Here is a 20,910-nt window from a genome sequence, read left to right as displayed (position 1 = left end):
TAACGGTTTTCATTGAGCCTAAGGGTGGGTGGCAACTCTGTAAAAAGTCCCAAGAAGTAGTAACAGCCGAAAGTGACGGTGCATCTGAGGCAAGTGTGCAAGATGGTATGTGACCCAAGCAGAGGGAGTGTGTGAGCCAGGAAACAGGAGGGGCCAGCCATGGCCTGTGGACTGAGCCTGCTAGGAATGAAGCTGACAGGAAGACAGGGATGGGGTGAGCTGTAGGGAACAGTGTGGGTATGGGCTGATGAAGCAGGAATAAGAGGGGAGAGGAGGGGAAGGGGAGAGCAGCGATGCTTATGGCTGTGCAGTTGGGGGTGATGTGAATTAAAGAGCCAGTGGTAAGAGATACAGGGGGCTTCCCGGGTGGTACTAGTGGTAAAGAACATGCTTGTCAATGCTGGAAGCATAAGAGATGTGGGTTCAATCCCTGGGTCAAGAAGATCCCCTGGAGGAGGGCATGGCAACCCACTCCAGTATTCTTGCCTGAAGAATCCCATGGACAGAGGAGCCTGGAGGGCTACAGTCCAGAGGGTCGCAAAGAAGTGGACACGATGGAAGCAACTTTACATACATGTATAAGGGATACAGAGAAACAGAACACATGCCGAAGCCATTTGAAAAACAAGCCCAAGAAAAAACAAATATTCTCAAAGGACTGTGGGTTCCTGGCTGGGGCAGCGCCTGGGCTTTGGAAGGTAGGCACATAGGACATGGAAATCAGCCTCAGATGCAGTCAGAGCCAGCTTCAACATCACCCAGATTGTTGGCATGGCAATGAGACTGGTCCCTGCTCTTAACAGAGTTCAGGTGATGTGCAGGCACATGGAAGTTGGAAAACTGGTGGGCTGCAGTGGACAGGAGTTGGAAAGGCAGGTGGGCTCACCGCACATGGCAGGTGAAGACCTGAAAGACCCGTTGCAGATCAGAGCAGAGCATGAGACAGGAGTGCTCAGGCCATCACTGCAGAGAGGGGCCTGAACTTGTAACACAAATGGCACAGAGGGGTTATTAGCCTGAGAAGGAGAAAGAAGCAGAAGAGGAATATTGTTCCCAAAAGACATGTCTACTCACTGTCTTTCCAGAGAGGGCTTTTGGTTAATAGCAGATGTCTTTGCTTTAAGAGCAAATACGAACTGTGCTTTTAAGAGAAAACAAAACCTTGCTGAGCGATGAATGTTTAGAAATTTTCACAAAGAAAAATTAATGATTGATGGTCAACTATTAAGTAAGCAATAAAATTATTTGTACAACCAAATTATAAAATCTATGACTTTTTTTGGGGGGGGGGGATGGTACCCACTGAGAAATAGTGATTTGGCAATATTACCTGGAGAAAAATTTTACCTCTACCAGGCAGGTATTACGTCCTATGGTCCTTTTAAGGTAATTCCTATTGAGAAGAAACTGTTTCATGTAATCATGTGTGTGTACAGGTGTTTGTGTATCTGCATCTCTGAGTGTGTAGAGTGTGTGTGTGTGTGTGTGTGTGTGTGTGTGTGTGTGTGTGTGACATGAAGGGAATTACACAGATGCAGCCATCTAGATACTTTTCCATTGACGGCAAGCCCCTCTTGGTTATACCCTTTTGTATATGTTTTAGACTGGTAATTTAGATTCTTCTCATCTACAACCACAACTGATCAAACAATCTTCCTGTCAAATTGTCTTCACGTTTCCCTTCTGAAGTGTGTGTCTGTTTAGTGCAAGAGGTAGCTTTTTGTGTGACAGATGTCTTTATCAAATGTGGAACCTACACTCTGTGTTCAATATTAGCCGTGTGTTTGCTACAAGGTGGGTGCCAGGAAGTGGTGGAGAGGAGAGCAGGGAGGGGTCTGCATGTTACTGAGGCCTGGGGCTTCGGCAGGATGACACTGTTCACACCTCAGGGCAACTGCTTGCCTGTCCTACCTCCCAGCCAAAGGTTGGACGTGGTATATAAACATGGGCAGTGCTCAGCTCTCTGGGGTCCAGCTATAGCATGTGACACAGTAGTCCCTCAGTGTTTATGTAAAAGGACTCCAGTAACACCTTCACTGCAGGTAACTGACCAACATGAGTGGTCTTGACAGCCATCTCCAGCTCCAGAGAGCAATGGACTCCTCTGGGTTCGGTCACTGCGTCCCGGTGACCAGAGTGAGGGCTCCTAAGCCCTGTTTTGCAGGGGGACTTCTCTTTTTAGTTTGTCTCTTATAATTCTCTGTCTCCAACTACAACTTCAAAAAAAAGAGAGATTGATTTGGCCACATTGGTCCAATGCGCTCTTTTTTGGTTCAATATTGAGAGGGTGTGTTTGAAAATCTAATGGTTATGTGGGCAGAAAGGAAGAGGGCAGATTAGCTCAGGCTCTAGACCCGAGTCCCAGAAGGAAGAGCATCCTGCTGACTGGAGGACTTTCCTCCAGGGCTGGAGGGTGGGTTCTCCAATAGTGACTTGCCATTCGGGTCTTGACCACTGCCTGGTCCTTGTTTTGCCAGGTGAACACCTGAAGGAAAGGTGCAGGCATGGGGGACAGCGCCAACCACCTGCCCTTCTTCTTCGGCAACATCACGCGGGAGGAGGCGGAAGACTACCTGGTCCAGGGGGGCATGAGCGATGGGCTCTACCTGCTGCGCCAGAGCCGCAACTACCTGGGTGGCTTCGCCCTGTCCGTGGCACACGACAGGAAGGCGCATCACTACACCATCGAGAGGGAGCTGAATGGCACCTATGCCATCACGGGTGGCCGGGCCCATGGCAGCCCAGCCGAGCTCTGCCACTACCACTCCCAGGAGCTGGATGGCCTCATCTGCCTCCTCAAGAAGCCCTTCAACCGGCCGCCGGGGGTGCAGCCCAAGACGGGCCCCTTTGAGGACCTGAAGGAGAACCTCATCCGAGAATACGTGAAACAGACGTGGAACCTACAGGTGGGTGGCGGGCGGTCCTCTGGCAGGTGCAATGCAGGGTCTCATTGCTCATAGGGGCCCTGGAATTTCACACAGGCACCCAATTGCATGAGAGCCATGCAGTGCTGCTTCAGATAAGCAACCTTCTTCTTAGTCATCAACATGGGCCCCCAAATGCCTCACTCCAAGAAGGCAGCCTTTCCTCTTTTGTGGTCACGCTTGAGGGGTGGGCCCCTTCGTGCCAGCGTTGTGGGTTTCTCCACCACAGGAAACCACTGTCACCCAGTTCACGCTGGGCCCTTTCAGAGCGGGATCACAGGGCAAATACTGGTTTTTATTTACCTAAGAGGGTCATACTGAACACACTGATTGGCATTTGATTTTACCCCTTCCTAACATCTCTTCCAGAATTTTCCATGTCAACAAACACACAGCTGCATCAGCCCCTTACCAGCCATTTGATAGTTCTTCCTGTGAACTGTTATTCATTTTACTAGTACATATTGGTAGATACCTTAATTGTTTATAAATAATGCCCCCCCAACATTCTCCTAACCTTTTATGTAGTATCAGCAGGGTAACCCCAAAGTGGTTGGATTGAACACAGTGAAGGATTTGGATGTGATGACAGGTTGTCATCCAAAAAGGTCCCAGAGGTTGTGACAAGTTACATTCCCGCCAAACCCTCTGTAGCACTTGGTATCAGGAGCCACCAGTCTGGTTGACAGTCTTCTGATCGGACTCATGTGTTGAACCATTTCCTTGCACTTTTTGGATATATGCTTTTTACATATACATGTGGATAACAGTAAAGACTTTTTGAGGATTCTATCCACTCCTTTACTCCTATAATATGCTTTGCACTGAATTCAGTCTTGCAGACCAATACTATGGATTCAGTATTTTTCATTAGTATTTATTGGATATAATTTATACCAGGGGTCCTCTAGGATCTAATGCTTGATGATCTGAGGTGGAGCTGTTTTAGTAATAATAGAAATAAAGCTCACCATAAACGTAATGTGCTTGAATCATCCAGAAATCATCCCCCATGAGGTCAGTGGAAAAATTATCTTCCATGAAACTGGTCCCTGGCGCCAAGACAGACCATCCTTTTACTCTTTTAGTCAGATCTACTGAGGTATAATTTACACACTATGAAAATTCATCCTTTTTGAGTGTACATTTCTATGTTTTATTTCTTTATTTTTTTTATTTTTATTTTTTATGATTTTTTTTTAACAAACAGGTGATACCATGTAACCCCACCCCCACCCCCAATCAAGATACACAACAGTTCCATCACCCATCACGCTCCCTCAGGACCACCCCCTACTCCAGCCCCTGGCAACCCCTTACCTGATTTCTGTCCCTATAGTTTTGCCTTGTCCAGAATGTCATGTAAACGGACTCACACAGCATGTAGCCTTTTCAGACTGGTTCCCTGCACCCAGTATAACACATTTGTGAGCCAGTTATGTGTCAGTGGCCCCTTCTTTATTGTGGCTGAGTAGTATTCCACACTCTGTTGCTTTTGCCCTTTGCTCACTTTGAACCGGTTACCTCCTTGGTATGTAACTGTTACTGCTTTTGTTTTTCATCCCATCTATGAAGCATGACAAAATGTTCAGGTTCACCTTCCCTTCTGCCTCCCCTCCTCTCCTCAGGGGTTGGTTATGTTTTTATTTTCACTTCTCCTGGTTCTCTTTATAACTTTGAATCATCAACTTGTGTTCTTCATTTACTACTGTGATAGGTATCTATTTCTCTCCCACTAAGTATGATTAGAAAGTTAATTCACCCAGCTGTCAGCCTCCTTCTCATTCTTGTTTTCCATGTTGTCATTTCTGCATTGTCAAGGTTTATCTCATTTTTCTGTGGTCACATCTCCCGCAGTTACAGGCAGCAGCATGTGTAAACTACTCAGAGTGAAGCCTTTTAGGGGTAGACAGAAAAAAGCGTGTCTCCTAGGTTGCACACGTCTTTAAGTCTTCCAGATGGTCATTAAATGATCAGGGTCTAATATAAAACAATCAGTTCTAGGAGGTGATTGATTGGGAGAGGGCAGGAGGCCCCTTCTCTAGACCTCATGGATTATACCTGATGGTTTCTAAAGCCCAATGTGTCTTTGCAAAGGCCAGCCTCTATTCTAAAATCTATTTTGTTAGTATATACATTTGAAGATACTTTAACATATAAGGTCTATTGGCTTTCTTTATTGAATGAACAAACAAACGGATGTGATTTCATTTTACCGTATCAGGACCTAGGACAGATTGGACCCGCTTCATGTGTCTTTCTGATCACTTTCACTTATTATGGCTCCATCTCCTCTCCTCGTGACAGGGTCAAGCTCTTGAGCAGGCCATCATCAGCCAGAAACCTCAGCTGGAGAAACTGATCGCCACCACAGCCCATGAAAAAATGCCCTGGTTCCACGGAAAAATCTCTCGGGATGAATCTGAGCAGATTGTCCTGATAGGATCAAAGACAAACGGAAAGTTTTTGTAAGTACTGTGTCTTTTCCCTTCAACCACTAGCACCAGGCCTGCTTGGACAGTTAGGGGTCACTCAGCCTTCCCACCCCTGAACTCCTGGTGACCTTGGGGAAGGGATCATGGGCTATCAACTGAGACACACATGTTGGTCAGCCTCATAGACATCTCAAATTGAAGTCATCTCAAGTAATTCAGCATTTGTTTTGCTCAATCTGGCCCCAAAGTGAACGCACTTCTTGGGCACTGAGGGACATCATTTAAGAAAGTCTTTTCAGCCACATATTCTGCTTTTAATGACAAAACATGGGATATGTAATAGTATGCATCCATCCATGTTAAAAAACAGTACAATATGTTTGCTCGCATTTGCCCCAAGATCTCAGACTTTGCTTCCCTTTTTGCCTGGAGAGACATGCCAATGGGGCAGATAGAAAAGAAAATTTTCTGATAGTCACTCATATGAAAGGTTAGCGCAGGAACTTGATCACAAGCAGGTGTGTGAACTCTGTAATCTCAGAAATGAGGTGTGCATCCCGAGCCCTGCTCACTGTTATCCTTGATGGTTAATGCCAGAGCTGCTGAAGATGCAGGCCATCTCGGGGCAGGGTTGGTGGTCCAGGGAAGGCAAGGCGCTGTCTCAGACAGGTGTTGACTTGCTCCCCCAAGATGCTGTGACCAAGGGGACGGAGGTATGCTCACCTGTGCTTGTCACTGTTCAGTGATCACCCCCTGGCCATGCCGACTGGGTGCCCCATCCTGGCCTTGGACACTTGGACAGCAGTGTAGCCCTGTAACCAAGAATGTGGAGACACACCCAGCTGGTGTTTTAAACTTTTTCTAGAAATAAAAGTGTTTTCTTTGAGTATCCATCTATTTAAAGAATTTTCCTCAGACTTTACTGTAAAAGTAAAAGTAAATTTCGTTGCTCAATTGTGTCCAACTCTTTGCAACCCTATGGACTGTAACCCACCAGGCTTCTCCCTCCGTGGAATTCTCCAGCAAGAATACTGGAGTGGGTAACCATTCCCTTCTTCAAGGGATCTTCCCCATCCAGGAATCAAACCCCGGTCTCCTGCACTGCAGGCAGACTCTTTCCCATCTGAGCCACCAGGGAAGCCTGACTTTACCATAATCCCTTTTATTTAAGAGATGATCTTAAACACAATACTCTTTTTAAAAAGTGATCCTAAAAGCAAGCATGGAGCAGCCCAAGTGGGCACACAAGGCGACTTGGATGATGCTTATTGGATGCAGAAACAGCCACGGGCAGAGATCCTGGAGCAGGAGGTGCTTTCCCCTCGGTGTAGCACCTCTTGCCTCATTGTCCCCTGAGGTTTGGACGTCTACCGCCTTCTTAGGAGTGATTTCCAACGCACGTGTCATGGACTGGGCCTGTGGCCTCCTGCGGGTTAAGTCAGCCCTACGTTTGTTATCCAGACAGCAGGGCCTCTTGCCTTCTTGCTGGTTCAGAAGCCTGCTGTCAGGCTCGCTGGGGAGTGCTGCACTCAAGGAGGCTGCCTTCTCCCGACTTAGACGAGGGGGTGCTGCAGGGGGCGCCCACCGTGGAACAGCCCCACAGCCATGGAGTCCTTCCTTCTGAGTTTTCTCAGGCCTCATTCAGGTTTCCCTAAAGAATGTGTCTCCTCCATACTTTCCCATCATTTAAATGAACTTGTCCACCTGTGGACCAGCATTTAGCAGTGTCCACGGCTGTGTGTGTTCTTGGGCTTCCCTTGTGGTTCAGATGGTAAAGAATCTGCCTGAAATGCAGGAAACCCAGGTTTGATCCCTGGATCAGGACGATCCACTGGAGGAGGGAATGGCTACCAACTCCAGTATTCTTGCTTGGAGAATCCCATGGATAGAGGAGCCTGGTGGGCTACAGTCTGTGGGGTCACAAAGAGTCGGACACAACTGAGTGACTAACACTTTCAGAGTCGTGTGAAGTGCTAGATGCTGACTCTATCTTGGGCTTTGGAGATCGAGGTCTCTGCCTTGTGAAGTCCACATCACACTGGCAGTAGTAGACACTGAACTATTGAACAAGAGCTGCCCAGTTCATTGGAGCATTTAAGGAAGGGACTAAAACTTGCTGTGATTGGCGGTCTGGGATTCTGTTTTATGCTGGGTGATCAGGAGGGGCCTTGCTATGAAGGAGACATTTGAGCAGAGACCTGAGGGCAGCCGGGAGCCATCCTGATTGAGGGGAAAGCCTGTGTGGGTTCCAAGAGGCAGGAGTGTGTTCGGAGGGTCAGGCCATCATGAGGTTCCTGTGGATGGTACAGAGTGTTGCGAGGAGGGATGGAGAATAGGGACTAGGCCACTGAGGGCTTTCTGGCATTGACACTTTTCTTTGGGCAAATTAGTGCATCTACTTTTGGGAAGATGTTAGGGCAAATACAATTGAAGTTCACGGTGACCCATCTAGCTGGGTGTAGAAAGAGCCAGTGCAGAGGAACAAAAGGGAGCAGGCTCACCAGTCACACTTGTGTGCGTTTATATACATTTAAACCAAAGTATGATGTCCATTTTTCTGCAGAGATCTCAAGGCCTTCACCTTCTCATGTCTGAGCACAAGAACTGCCTTTAATGAATGTTGGGAGGAGCAGAGGCATGGGTGCTGGTGGTTGCACCAGCATGGCTGGGCTCTGAGTCTCTTCTGTGCAGACAGGCTCTTATTGTTGGGAGCAGCAGTTCATTTGCCTCCTCTGATGTCCCCAGTGACCCTGTGGAAGAGGCCAATTTCAGCACCAACCCTCTGTTACCGTGATGTTTACAGTTCCTTATCCAGTCTCATCTTGCTGCTTGATTTTATCACTGAGGGCTGATGATCCAGCTCATCATTATTTGCAGTTCTTATGCTGGTCCATTCCCAGCCCTCTGGACATGGTTTGGCTCCAGTTGGCTGCCCATGACCACCATGGGCTTCTTATAACCCCACCAACCTCTTCACACGTGCTCAGAGGTGTTTGTTTCCTGTGCCACCTTGTCTAAGACTTGCCAAGACTGACAGATCTTACCTGGAACACCCCCACAGCACCTGGAAGATGTTGAGAATGTAGGAGGCTTTCAGATTCAGAAACAGAACCTATTCTCTGTGATTCCTAATAATGGGCTTTGTTGTGGCTCAGACAATAAAGAATCTGCCTGCAATGCAGGGTTCAATCCCTGGGTCAGGAAGACCCCCTGGAGAAAGGAATGACTACCCACTCCAGTATTCTTACCTGGAGAATCCCAGGGACAGAGGAGCCTGGTGGGCTACAGTTCATGGGGTCAAAAAGAGTGAGACATGACTGAGCAACTCATACATATTTAGATAACACATGAATAGGTCACACATAATGTTAAGTACTTCATAGAAGGTTAATAAATATAAGTGGATTTTGAGTCATTAATGAACATAGGATGAAAGGCCAAGGGACACCCATGGCTAATGTTGAAGGTTTACAGTTCCCATTTAGGAATATCTTGGAGAATCGAGTGTGAAAATATTAGATTCATTCTGGATGAATCTACCATTCACCCAGATTCACCCAACGCAGAATCAACCATTCTGCGTTGTGGTTCAGTGGAGCAGATCCCCAGCCTCCATTTTAGAAAAACAGTCTTCTTGCCACCCACAGAAACCAGGGATGAAAAGGCAGCATATCTCAAAAAGTCTGAGACCTAAATAAGGTTATAAATCCTCTTTAATGCAGTTTAAAATGCAGAAGGTATGTTCCAAAGACTCTCAACTGTTGAGATGGATTGTGTCTGGGGAATCTGGCCAGCTCAGATTGTAGTTTTTCCTCCTCTTGAATTGTGGTATTAGGTACATTTGTGGTGGCAGAACTTCTGAGCCAAGAGGGGCCTCATTGCTAATGGTCGAAATCCTTTGATTTTCAATCAAGGACTTAGGCAGAGAAGGCAATGGCACCCCACTCCAGTACTCTTGCCTGGAAAATCCCATGGACGGAGGAGCCTGGTAGACTGCAGTCCATGGGGTCGTGAACACAACTGAGTGACTTCACTTTCACTTCTCACTTTCATGCATTGGAGAAGAAAATGGCAACCCACTCCAGTGTTCTTGCCTGGAGAATCCCAGGGATGGGGGATCCTGGTGGGCTGCCGTCTATGGGGTCGCACAGAGTCGGACATGACTGAAGCGACTTAGCAGCAGCAGCAACCTTAAACTGGCTGATTAGATTTAGCTGAGGCTTCTCAGGGGGCACTAGTGGTAAAGAACCCACCTGTGAATGCAGGAGACATAAGAGATGTGAGTTTGATCCCGAGGTTGATAAGATCCTCTGGAGGAGGTCATGGCAACCCACTCCAGTATTCTTGCCCAGAGAATCCCATGGACACAGGAGCCTAGTGGCTACAGTCCACAGGGTCGAAAAGTGTCAGACATGACTGAAGTGACTTAGCATGCACACACGCACGAGATGGTGAAAAGGCAGGCCTGACCATCAGGAGGCCGGATCTCCTCCATCAGGAGGGAGGAAAAGTCTCAGTGGGAAGAGTGCTGGGCAACTGTACCCAGAGCTGCTGGGTGAGGACGGTGGAAGGAAAGGGGTGGGTTGCACGTGCTGACTGCAGGTCTTATTTTTGGAAATGCCTGGTGAATGCCAGGCCAGCATTGCCACGGGGCTGGGAGGTGGAGGGGATTGAAATAGAGATCCCAGGAGAGTGGTGGGTGTGAGGTGCTGCCAGGCCGAGTCTCCAGGGCCAAACCAGTGGGGCTGTCAGGTCTGGGAGACTTGTGAGGTCCTGAGGGAGACCCTGACCTCTGGGCTTGCCCCCTCCCCGAGTGTCAAGAGAGGGGAATGAGGCTTCTATGGGGGGAGAGATGGCAGTCAGGTCTTGGACCAGGCACAGTAGTTTGCAGAAGTCAAGAGCGAGTGTGGCCTATGTGGTAGCTGGGTTGGGCAGGCAGGGGCAGGAAGGTGAAAACTGAGGCCAAGAGGAAGCCCAGGGGAGCTGGAGTCCAAGGGTCTGAGAGGCACCTGTGCTGGGGAGCGTGTGAGGAGGGCGAGAGTTGTGGCCTGTGGGCTTCCCCCGTCCTGAGGTCATAGAGCGTTACAGCTCCTGCACTTGGGGTGGGCCCCAGCACCCTGCGACGGCCTGTGGTTGTTGCATGTGATGGGTGGGACTCCTCCACCTGCTCCTTTCCCATGGCAGCTTTTTAATATGTCAAACATCATCTCGGGTACCCCAGGGCCCTGTATGCCGAGGAAGAAGAGAGTGCAGAGGCTTCTGAGCAGGTTCCAAGGTGCCATTTGCCCATCTCAGGCCCTCCACGATCATCTTCCCACCCAGCCCGGTGGAACAACTGAGTCCTCTTATGTATGTGCTCTGCATCTGAAATCCAGGTGCCCCAGACCTTCCTTCTTCATACCTCTCAAGGAGAAATAAGCCCTTCGATCTTTGTGTTGTCCCCTCCTCATTAGCCATTTTCCAGAAGGAGTGTCACCCTCTCATCATTTCCTCCCTTCCTCCCTTCCATTGCCCACTGTATTGATTTTCATTATAACTCCATGCCCTTCACACCCTCACCTCCCTTAGACACATGGGTGCACAAATTATGCACACACACACATTCACTTATTCATGCCTCTTAAGTTTCAGGGCCCTGTGGGAAGCCCTCCAGGAGAACTTACAGGTAAAGAAATAAGCAGCATGTATAGATGGTCTGATGAGGGTGTACCCCATTCTGTACACAGCTGGTCACTGGAAGATTTGGTGACAATGCCTTTCTAAGGGAAAAGGTTGTGTCCAGCCAGAATCAGAGGTTTACAAAACCATGTGGTCCTTGTCCAGGATGGACTTGGCTTGGGGACACCAGATAACATATTACCTGCCACCCCTGAATCTTAGAACAGTACCTTTCACTAATGCCCTCCCTGCTCCCCTGCCCCTGTCTGACCAAGTAGACTGGGAGGCAGGTGGCTGCCTCTCTTTGGAAAGAGCTATGAGGTATCTTTTTCAGTGTAAGTACAATTCAGTATAAGGTAGCCAGGGAAAAAATGTATTCAGAATGTGACACATTTTTCGGAGACATTGAGATAGCTTGTAAGAATATACACTTCTATTCCCTATGAGCAAGGAACAAATGTAAGCTAGGAGAAAGGATGAAGAATGAGGTTCCACGGGATGGATACAAAGTCCAGAGCAGATGATGTAAGCAGTGGTTTGCAATCTTCTGTTTGTGTGCAAATCACCTGGAGGCTGGTTAAAGCACAGATTGCTGGGTCAAACCACAACCCCCCCACCCAGTTTTTAGCTTAGGTCATAACCTAAGTTTGGGTTATGACTCAGAAATTTGGATTTCTGACAAGTTCCCAGGTGATGCTGGTCTGGGAACCACATTTGAGCCTGTTCAAGATGCCCAGTGCCTACCTAAGCAAAACTAAGAATAGTGATCATTTGAGGTGTTCCAAGTTCATTGGAGGATCTTTAAGTATATGTGCAGTAAGGAATGTTTCTGTTTGATTTGATTGATTGAGACATAGTTAACCTTGAAACTGCTTCTGTTTATAGAAACTTAAGTTCAGACAAGCACAACCATTTAATAGCTCTGTGATTCAGACAGCCTAATTAATCTCTCTGACCTCAGTTTACTGAAAGATAAAAAGGGAAAACTAGTGTGCTATCTGATTTGTTAATCGAGATGAACCAAGGTAATGTGTTCATTACAACCATAAGATTGTCCTATAGTTGTGCTTCCTGCAACTATGAATCTTTTTCTTTCATCAGTTCTGGAAAATACTCATCTATTTTTTTTTTCAAGTATTACTATCCTTCTTTCTTATCATTTCTTCCTTCATAGGTTGCTATTAAACATATTTTAGACCTCACTCCATCCTCTATTCTTTCTTATTTTCTGTTGCCTTTTCTCTATGTGCCATGCTATTTAATGTTCTTGGATTGTCTTTTGGTTCATTAATTTTCACTTCATCTGTATCTAATCTGCTTTAAACTCATCCACTGTTTTTTTCTATCAGGTATATTTTTAAAAAATTTCTAGCAGTCCTGTTTTTTCTGGTTGTTTCTCAGATAGTCCTGTACATTTTTGAGGGCATCTTATTGCTTGCTAGTTTTTGTGATTCCCTCATTTTTTTAAAACATTTGATGTATAATTAGCTTATATTCTGAATCTAATGATTTCAATACAGAAAGTCCTTAGTGTAATAAATCTATGTCTCTCCTGCTGCTGCTCTCTTTCTCTTCCTGCCCTCTTTCTCATAACTCCTTTTTTCTTTGGTTTGGAGTGATCTTTTGAGCTTGTATTTGAGATATTTATCTGTGGGACTCCTGAGTGTTCTGTGCCAGGGACACTGTCCTCCAGGGTTGAAGAGGTTTTCTTCTTCATGGTCCTTGCTTCGTTGTGGGAATCCCAGGTTCAGATGCTCACCTTGCTGCTGACCTCAAGAATGGGATGTTCTCCCTGTGTCCACGCCAGTACTGATATTGGTATTTGTCATTAGGTGAAACACACTTTTTTTTTCCCCTTATTTGTCACTCACTTTTCCTTGCTCAAGTTATAGCTCACTTTTTTCTGATATACCTACATTTCAAAAGCAATCTGTGGGTTTAGGAAAAAATCTTACTTTTGCTCATTGATGAATGAGACTGCGTGACCCTCATATGCCCACAGTAAAAGCTGAGTTCTTTGAGTGCCTTCACGTGCTGCTATCAGGGATCAAAATGTGCCATTTCATTCGGCACGTGTGGCCCTGCAGCTATAGGTCAGCATAGAGAGTCATGGCCTGTCTGAAGTGAAAAGTTTAAAGGGGATTTTGGACTGATGTGAGTATCTCTTCACTGGTCTGATCAAGGTCCCCATGAAGCTGGAGCAGAAGCAGTGTGACCTGGTTTCACCTCATGAATTAGAGCAGAGGGAGAGAGGGGGGAGTTTGTGATAAAAGTTTTAAGAAGGCAGATGTGTGAAAGAAGAGCTTGGCATGGCCCCACGTTTGGACCTGTATTCCAACTGATCCTGCTTTCACTGCGTGTTTGCAAGTTTCACGTGCCTAAATTTTGCTGAAGTGCAAGACAGAAGCACCCAGAAGTTACATTTTCTTTTCCATTCTGTGGATCATTAAGGCTGGTACCTCTCCTGAGTCCAAGGATGCTCTTGGCATTATTCTGGCAAGCCCACTCCTGAGCAGGCTTCCCAGGGCATGCCACTCCTGTATCTTCTTCCCCGCTCCCAGCTCCTCTCTTAAGAAGCCACTGTCGGGCCCCATGCTACAGTATCTGACCGCGTGATACAGCATCAGCTCTGGAAGGGAGCCCCCCTACATGTCTCTCTGTACCTCCCGTCCACGCTATAGGTATACAACTCATCCCCAGCGCCTTCCTTCCCCCCGAGCCAGCCATGCTCTGCTCTGACATGGGGGGGAACAAAATTACGCAGACAGTGAGAATGCCTGGTAGGCCAGGCTGTGCCCTGGCTGTTCTGTTCTGTCTGCAGCAGACACAGTGCCATGACCCCAGATCTTGGTGGGTGAGGGTCACCTTGAAGGTCCTACCACCGCTTGAATGGTATCGTCTGGGCATCGTTACTGCATGTTTTCTCTCATCCAGGAAGTCATAGGAAGGGGGAGCCCCTCCAGGCTGCGTCTTGCAGACTGAACACTTTTCTGACCTCAGTTTTGCCTCGTGCCTCATGTCCGATGTGCAAAACCTGCTCATGGCAGAGCCTGAGACGCCTGGAGGCAAGGTGGAGCTCCTGCTGTCTCACCAGGGACCTCAAGTCAATCTTAAGGCCAGTTAGGACAGCGTCACAGTTTGAAAGCACTGAAGTCCCCCACCTTGTAACAGCAAAACACAAATCTGTCGTGAGCCAAGATTTGTCTTGGCTTCTTCTGTCTGCTTCTTCCAAGAGACTCCCTTGAAAAAATTTCTTCTGGGGCTTCTGGGGACATGCTAAAGATAGTGTTGACCTGGAAGGTGGTCAACCTCAAGAGAGGCTACAAGACTAACCTTTGCTCTTTCCACTTTGGGCACCCACGTGACAAAGCTGGTGGGTGTCCCAGGACAGTGGGGGTCTTTCTGAGGAACAGGATGGGACAAGGAGGAGGAGGAGCTACTTCAGCTTCCAAGCCAGTGTTTTCCGTGTGTTAGGTTAAAAATAACCCAGCCCAGGATCTGCCTGCAGCCAGCCAGCAGACACCTCACGGTTGCTGGCCGTTAGTGTCACCAAGCGTCTGGTCTTTGCCACCTACAGATGCTGGGCCTGTGGGTTTCCCTTCTTTGCCTCGTTTCCTGCCAGCTGCCTCGGGGGCTGCTCAGGCTGCATGTCCACGGCCTTTCCCTGGGCCTGCTGGTCCTTAGACTGTGCTCGCCAGGTAGCTGTTGTCCGGGGAGTTGGCATAGGCTGCCTGTCTGGAGCGCTGCAAGAGAGATCCTCCAGGGCCAGTTCTTGGGAGGATCCTCAAGGAAGTGTGTGCCTTTACAGAAATCGCTAATCTATTTCTGCTCTCTTTTAATGCCATTTTTCTTATGAAATATTCAACACACACGAGTGCCTCACTCTATACGTGTATCTTAGTGGATAATTATAAAGCGAATGCCACCAAAGTCAAGAACTAAAATAGGAGCAGCGTCACAGAAGGCCCCTCACTCACACCCGTCCTGGAGAGGACATCACTTTCTGTACGCTTGCTCTTTTTTTTCTTTCACTTTTTACCACCTAGGTATACATTTCTCAATGAAATCGTTCAAATTGACCTATCTGGAAACTTCATACCAGTAGAGTCACAGTGTCCATTTATATTTATGAGAGTTACTTTTGCTTTGTATCACTGTCGTTTGCTCATTTTACTCATGACATTCTGTGGTATGAATACCCTAAGACTGACTTACTCTGTACTCAACAGATACTTAGCTTGTTTTCAATTTTTGATAATGATAGATAAAACTGATATAAACATCCCCACACACGTTACAGGTGCAGAATGCATGCATTTTGTATATCTTGGAGTGGATTGCTGACTCAGGGAATAAATAGGTTCAGTTTCAGTAGAGAATTCCAAATTGTTTTCCAAAAATGATTGAACCGATTCATGCGCCTGCTGGCAGTAAATGAAGGTGCCTATTGCCCTCATTCTCAGCAATTTATTATTTTCAGCCTTTTTAACTTTTGCCAGTCTGGAGGGGGCATAATGTTATTTCTATTGTGGGCTTCATATCCATTTCCCCATTTCTAATGAGGTGATTGCACCATTTCCCTGTTATTCTGCGATCCTCTGTCTGTTTTAACAATAAAAGTTCAATCAAGACTTAAGGCAAGATAGAGTGGTGGGAACTGGGCATGGATTCAGAAAGTCAGAGTTCAGATCCACTTAATTGTTTCCAGGACCCAGAGGTCCAAGATACAAAGGTAAAAGTAAAGTTAGTTGCTCACTCGTGTCCGACACTTTGTGACCCCATGAACTGCAGCCTGCCAGGCTCCTCCATCTATGGAATTTTCCAGGCAAGAATACCAGAGTGGGTTGCCATTTTCCTTCTCCAGGGGATCTTCCCAACCCAGGGACTGAACCCAGGTCTCCAGCATTGCAGGCAGACTCTAAGCAAGCAGGGAAGCCCAAGACACAAAAGACTTGAAATCAAAGAGAATGTATTTTGGAATGGCCTATGGACATTGTTATCCCGAGTTAACCTTTTATATGTATTTGCATAAATTCTTAATGCTTAATATTTAGAATTTGTATAATTCTTTGAATCTTCAAACTATCCTATTTGTTTGCCACTGATGCTTATAAACTAAGCAAAGCAGGGGTGAGTAACCCTGCCTTATAAAATAGCTTCCCTAAGAGATAAACTCAGTTCTTCCTCATATAAAAATATGTTTTTCCTTTTCTATGTGGTTGTTTTTCGATTTGACAGCAACCAACTACCCTTAATGGGCCATGTGACCATGAAAGGGAGCTTACACTTTGGGGTGCAGGCGACCTGCTTAGGTTTGAGGGAAGAGCTGTTTTCACAGTGCAGAAGGTTTCAGAAGCAGTCCTGCAGAGGTCGAGGGGAGTCTGGGTGTGTCCCACCACCCACACCAGCTGCCCTGAGCACTGAGGCATGGAAGGAACCTGTTCGCCGTGCACAGCCAAGCACAACTTAAAAGAAACTTATTTTTAAAACAAAGTTCCAGCCCCGTGTGACACATCTTAGCTCTCATGTCCTGGGTTCACTTTTTGAGATGAATCTACAAGGTCAAAAGTGACTGCATCAGCTTCCAAAGCTGGTCCTATGGATGTGGTCTCTTACAGCCAAGGGGAGGCATCAGAAATTTCCCCACAACAGGGAAATCCCACGACAGTTTTGGCACATTTGGCCTCTTCCCAAAGTACAGTTGAATGGACACATTGCTTAACGTTTGGGGGCCTCAGTTTCCTCATTTTAGAAAATGACAAGGCCGCCGTGGCTTTCTGGGACCTTCAGAGATCTCGGTGAGTCACCGTCTCACATCTTGTGATCCCAAAGGCTTGAGTTGCTGAGAGGGGAAGATGGGCAGAGGATGGTGATGACTAAGGAGTCCAGTTGGGGAAGGGGATTCATCTCCATTCTGTGCCTTTGCAGCCCTCACCTAGACCGCAACGTCCCACAGTCCCGCAGGTCTTCCTGGGCAGGGCAGACCTCCCCCTACAGTGCAATGGGTGTCTCTGTTTGGCATCAGGCTCACAAGTCTCATCCCTGGGTAAGGGAAGGGAGTGGCATCAGGGAGGGGACCGGGAGGCAGAGCCTGGGCAGCCAGCACAGCCCTGGTTCTGCTCATTGGCCCCCAGCCCCGAGTGGAGGACACCTTCTTCTCCTGGTGACATCATCTGACGCCATCGCATGGTGGTTTAGTCACTGAGTCGTGTCTGACCCCATGGACTGTAACCCACCAGGCTCCTCTGTCCATGGGAATCTCCAGGCAAGAATACTGGAGTGTGTTGTTATTTCCTTCTCCAGGGGATCTTCCTGACCCGGGAAACGAACCCAAGTCTCCTGCATTGTAGGCAGAGTCTTTACCATGGGACATTTTAAATCCAAGTCCTGCTTTCTCCTCTCTGTAAAAGGGAGAGTGAACTTGAGGGAATGAAGAGGGTCCTAGGGAGGGGGAACCTTTCCTGGCCTCCATCTGAGGTCAAGAATATTCCTAGTTAAAATGCCCAGCAAGCACCCCTCCAGTGGCACACCCTGGGCTGGGTGGGGGATCTGCCCTGTCTGGAATCTAACCCAAAAGCAGACCTCATGGAAGAGAGGACCCGAGTGCAGAGGGCTGCACAGACTCCACTCTTCTGGGGTGCTGTGGGGTTCACATGCCCGTGCCCTGAGCCAAATTGTACTCCAGGTGAATGGAGGACTCACCCCCAGAGCCTGGGCCCCTCCTGACGTCCCCTCAGTGCTCCCAAGCCCGCTGGGTGTTCTTTGTCTGGGACTAGAGGTGTCATTGAGCTGTGAGCTGGGCCTCCCTGGGTAGAAAGCCCTTGACCCCGAGGTCAAGGAGCTGCTTCAGGCTGCCTGCCCAGGGCACTCCTGCCCACCCCCGGCGGGCAGTGGGAGTGATGGTGACGCCCTGTCTTCTCTCTTCCAGGATCAGGGCCAGGGACAACGGGTCCTACGCCCTGTGCCTCTTGCATGAGGGCAAGGTGCTGCACTACCGCATCGATAAGGACAAGACGGGCAAGCTCTCCATCCCTGGCGGGAAGAATTTCGACACACTCTGGCAGGTACCTGTCCTCCTGGACCTTTATAGAAGACCTGGGTCTATGCTGAGACCTGCCCAATCAGAGTCCCCATTGTACCTGCAGGTTCCTGGATGCATTGGTCTAGGGTTATCATGTTAGGTGACTGAGGATCCCGTAGCTTGTCCAGGGCCCCCAGCTCTTGGCTCCAGGCAGCAGTACCTAACCAGGATTACACGTGGTTTAATAGGATACCCTGCCGTAAGGCACTAGAGACGTTCTACCTGGCGTCCAGAGCATCCTTTCAGACAAATATACAGTCAAGAAAGGTGTAGATGGCTGGGAAAGGAGTCTTAGAGGTGGCTACTCAGACTATTCTTTGAATCGTGAGAGGCCAAATTTAATACAAAATGTCAAGTGCCATTCTCGCTGCAAAATGAATCGCTGCACAATTAAGGCAACCTACTGGTTATCATTTCCTGCGTGTCAGGCCACCACTTGTATAGGATTATCCACCCCTGGCCTAAAAAGGGGTTCTTCTTGACCCACCTGATAGGAAAGCCCGAAGCAATGTGTAATATGAGAGTTCCTTGGGTGCTAGCTCTAACTCGATATCCACCCCTGCTTTCCACCAGGTACGAACGACTTGGCTTCATTCTAAATCACAGCTCCATCAGGAAATGGCAAAATATCCTATAAACTGTAGTGGGCCCAGAGGCAGAGAAAACCAAAGGACTCTGCCACCCCAAGAACGACAGCTACGTTGAGTTTTGTAGGTGCAGGATGTCACTGGGGACAGGTTCAAATGTCCACACCAGGCCCCACCAGGGACTTCATGGGTGGCACCAGCAGGAAAGTACCAGGCTCGAAAAATCTTGTCTTTTTAAAATCTGAGATCAGGGATCCCCATTACCTTGAAAGCACTCAGAGTAACCACCACATGATGTATTTTGGCTCCGAACTGTAGCTGGAAGAAAATTTTCTTCTTTGAATGCTGGGTATTGTAATATTCATGCGTATTAGTCATAACGCTGACATTATCTTTTGGTTTGTAGCTCATTGACTGTAGCTCATTATTGACCACAGACTTTGCTTTATTTTAATGGTATCGTTTTGAAAGAGTGTTTGCCCAGTGCAAATCAGAGAGATGAGTAGGGAACATTGCCTTCTGGAATTAATTTCCCATCAGAGACTCTCACCTCCTACAAGAATCGCTGATGGTGTGCATTGAAAGGCACTGGCCTCCATCCGTCAGTCTGATGTTTGAAGGTCCTGGGCTCCATCACTGCTACACGGCCATTGGATTTCTCCTGAATGACCATTTTCCCTGAGTGAGTCCACTCACAGTCTCCAAGTCTGCATGCTGACTTTAGTGTTAAACATCTTTAATTGTTGGAAAATTCCTTCCCAAGACTTTTTCCCATATTTACTGATTCCGCTACCATATTATAGTAAGTAAGTAAAGTCGCTCAGTCGTGTCCGACTCTTTGTGACCCCATGGACTGTAGCCTACCAGCCTTCTCCCATGGGATTTTAGCAGTCAGCCTTAATTAAATCTTTCCCTTGTACGTCTGTTTAAGAAAGAGCCTCGAAAGTGCCAGGAGTACCTTCTGTTTTCATGAGTGTGATTTCATTGTTCTTTCTTGACAACAGTAAGGTTCCATGGTACCCTTCCCCTACCCAGAAATCTGGTGCTGTTTTTCTGAGAGCTGGTAATTGCTACACTCCTCTAGTTTTCCTTTCTGTAGAGAAAGAATCAACACACTTATGGATCACGTCTGGCCCTGAGCTGCTTTTGTGTAGTCCTTGAAGAAAAATGGTTTCTATATTTTAAAGAGTAATTGTTTATTTTAAATAAAGAACTATGTGACAGAGATGACACGTGGAATGAAAAGACCTAAAATATCACTATCTGACCCTTTACAGAAAATGTTTGTGTACCCTTGCCCAAGAGGGAAATCTTTATGTGTATGCCCACCTCCTACCCATACTTTTGGGTAGATTGTCTGAAACCGTAAGCATGTAAGGAGATATTTGAATGATACTGGAGAGATGCATGGGATATTTCAGCTGTTGTAGCGACCTCAATACTATGTCTGAGAACACACTGTTGCATTTAACAGAACAGAGAGAGCTTTGCTTTCAATTTCAGTAGTATGTTAGGGCTGGTCATATTGGAATATTTATTAAGAGGGTGGATCTCCTTTATTGTGTTCTTTCCACAATAAAATAAAATTTAAAAAAAGAAAGCTCCCTGGAAGGATAATATATTCATTCAATGAACATTTACCCAAATAGATAAGTTTTGAGAGAAAAAAAGGTTTAGGAGCCAGGAGTCCATAACTGGAAAAGGAATTAATAAATAGATAAGAAAAAAATATTGGATAGAAGGATTTTAGTTTGTCTGCAGAGGAAATGTCTGTTTGAGAAAAGAAAATGTGAAAACTAAGGCTGTCTTCCTGTTGCATAATTTTGACTAGGTATAAATAAATCTACTTGCCATTCATTTCTTTTTTAATGTAGGAATCAGACATCATGATTCATAGTTTCCTGGGCACCATTAGCCAAGGGTGTCCATGTTCTGTGAACATAAGGCCATTCTCCAAAGAGTCAGCTTTTTCCAGGCCCTAGTTCTTATCTCACTCATGCTGTGATGTCTTCTCTCTGAAACTTTTGGGCTGAGTTATTTGGTCCCTCCAAAGTCTTTGCCCAAAGCACTAATACAGAATCAATTACTCTACATTATAATCCATTTATAGCCTTCTCCACCAAGGAAGTAAGCACCTCAACAGTAGGAAATGTGTCTCATTCACCATAGTCTACCTTTTGTCCTGTCTCAGGGCCCACCAAACAACAGAATGTTTGTTGAAAGAT

General features: G+C 47.0%; 1 protein-coding gene across 4 annotated transcripts in view; it reads left to right on the top strand.

Annotated features, from left to right (window-relative positions):
• The window catches only part of SYK (spleen associated tyrosine kinase), a 104,797-nt gene that overhangs the window by 45,542 nt on the left and 38,345 nt on the right, over nt 1-20,910 (top strand). For all 4 annotated transcript variants that reach the window (XM_065947359.1, XM_065947357.1, XM_065947358.1 and 1 more), the window contains 3 exons: nt 2,478-2,906; nt 5,232-5,392; nt 17,946-18,081. In XM_065947359.1, coding sequence (XP_065803431.1) covers nt 2,505-2,906; nt 5,232-5,392; nt 17,946-18,081 — 699 coding nt within the window. In that variant the 5' untranslated portion in view covers nt 2,478-2,504. The remainder of the gene's footprint in view (nt 1-2,477; nt 2,907-5,231; nt 5,393-17,945; nt 18,082-20,910) is intronic.

Source organism: Muntiacus reevesi, chromosome 10 (assembly GCF_963930625.1).
Source record: "Muntiacus reevesi chromosome 10, mMunRee1.1, whole genome shotgun sequence".
In the NCBI taxonomy this organism is placed as follows: Eukaryota; Metazoa; Chordata; class Mammalia; order Artiodactyla; family Cervidae; genus Muntiacus; species Muntiacus reevesi.
The sequence above is the reverse complement of the archived record's forward strand: the minus strand, read 5'-3'. Positions and strand labels throughout refer to the sequence as shown.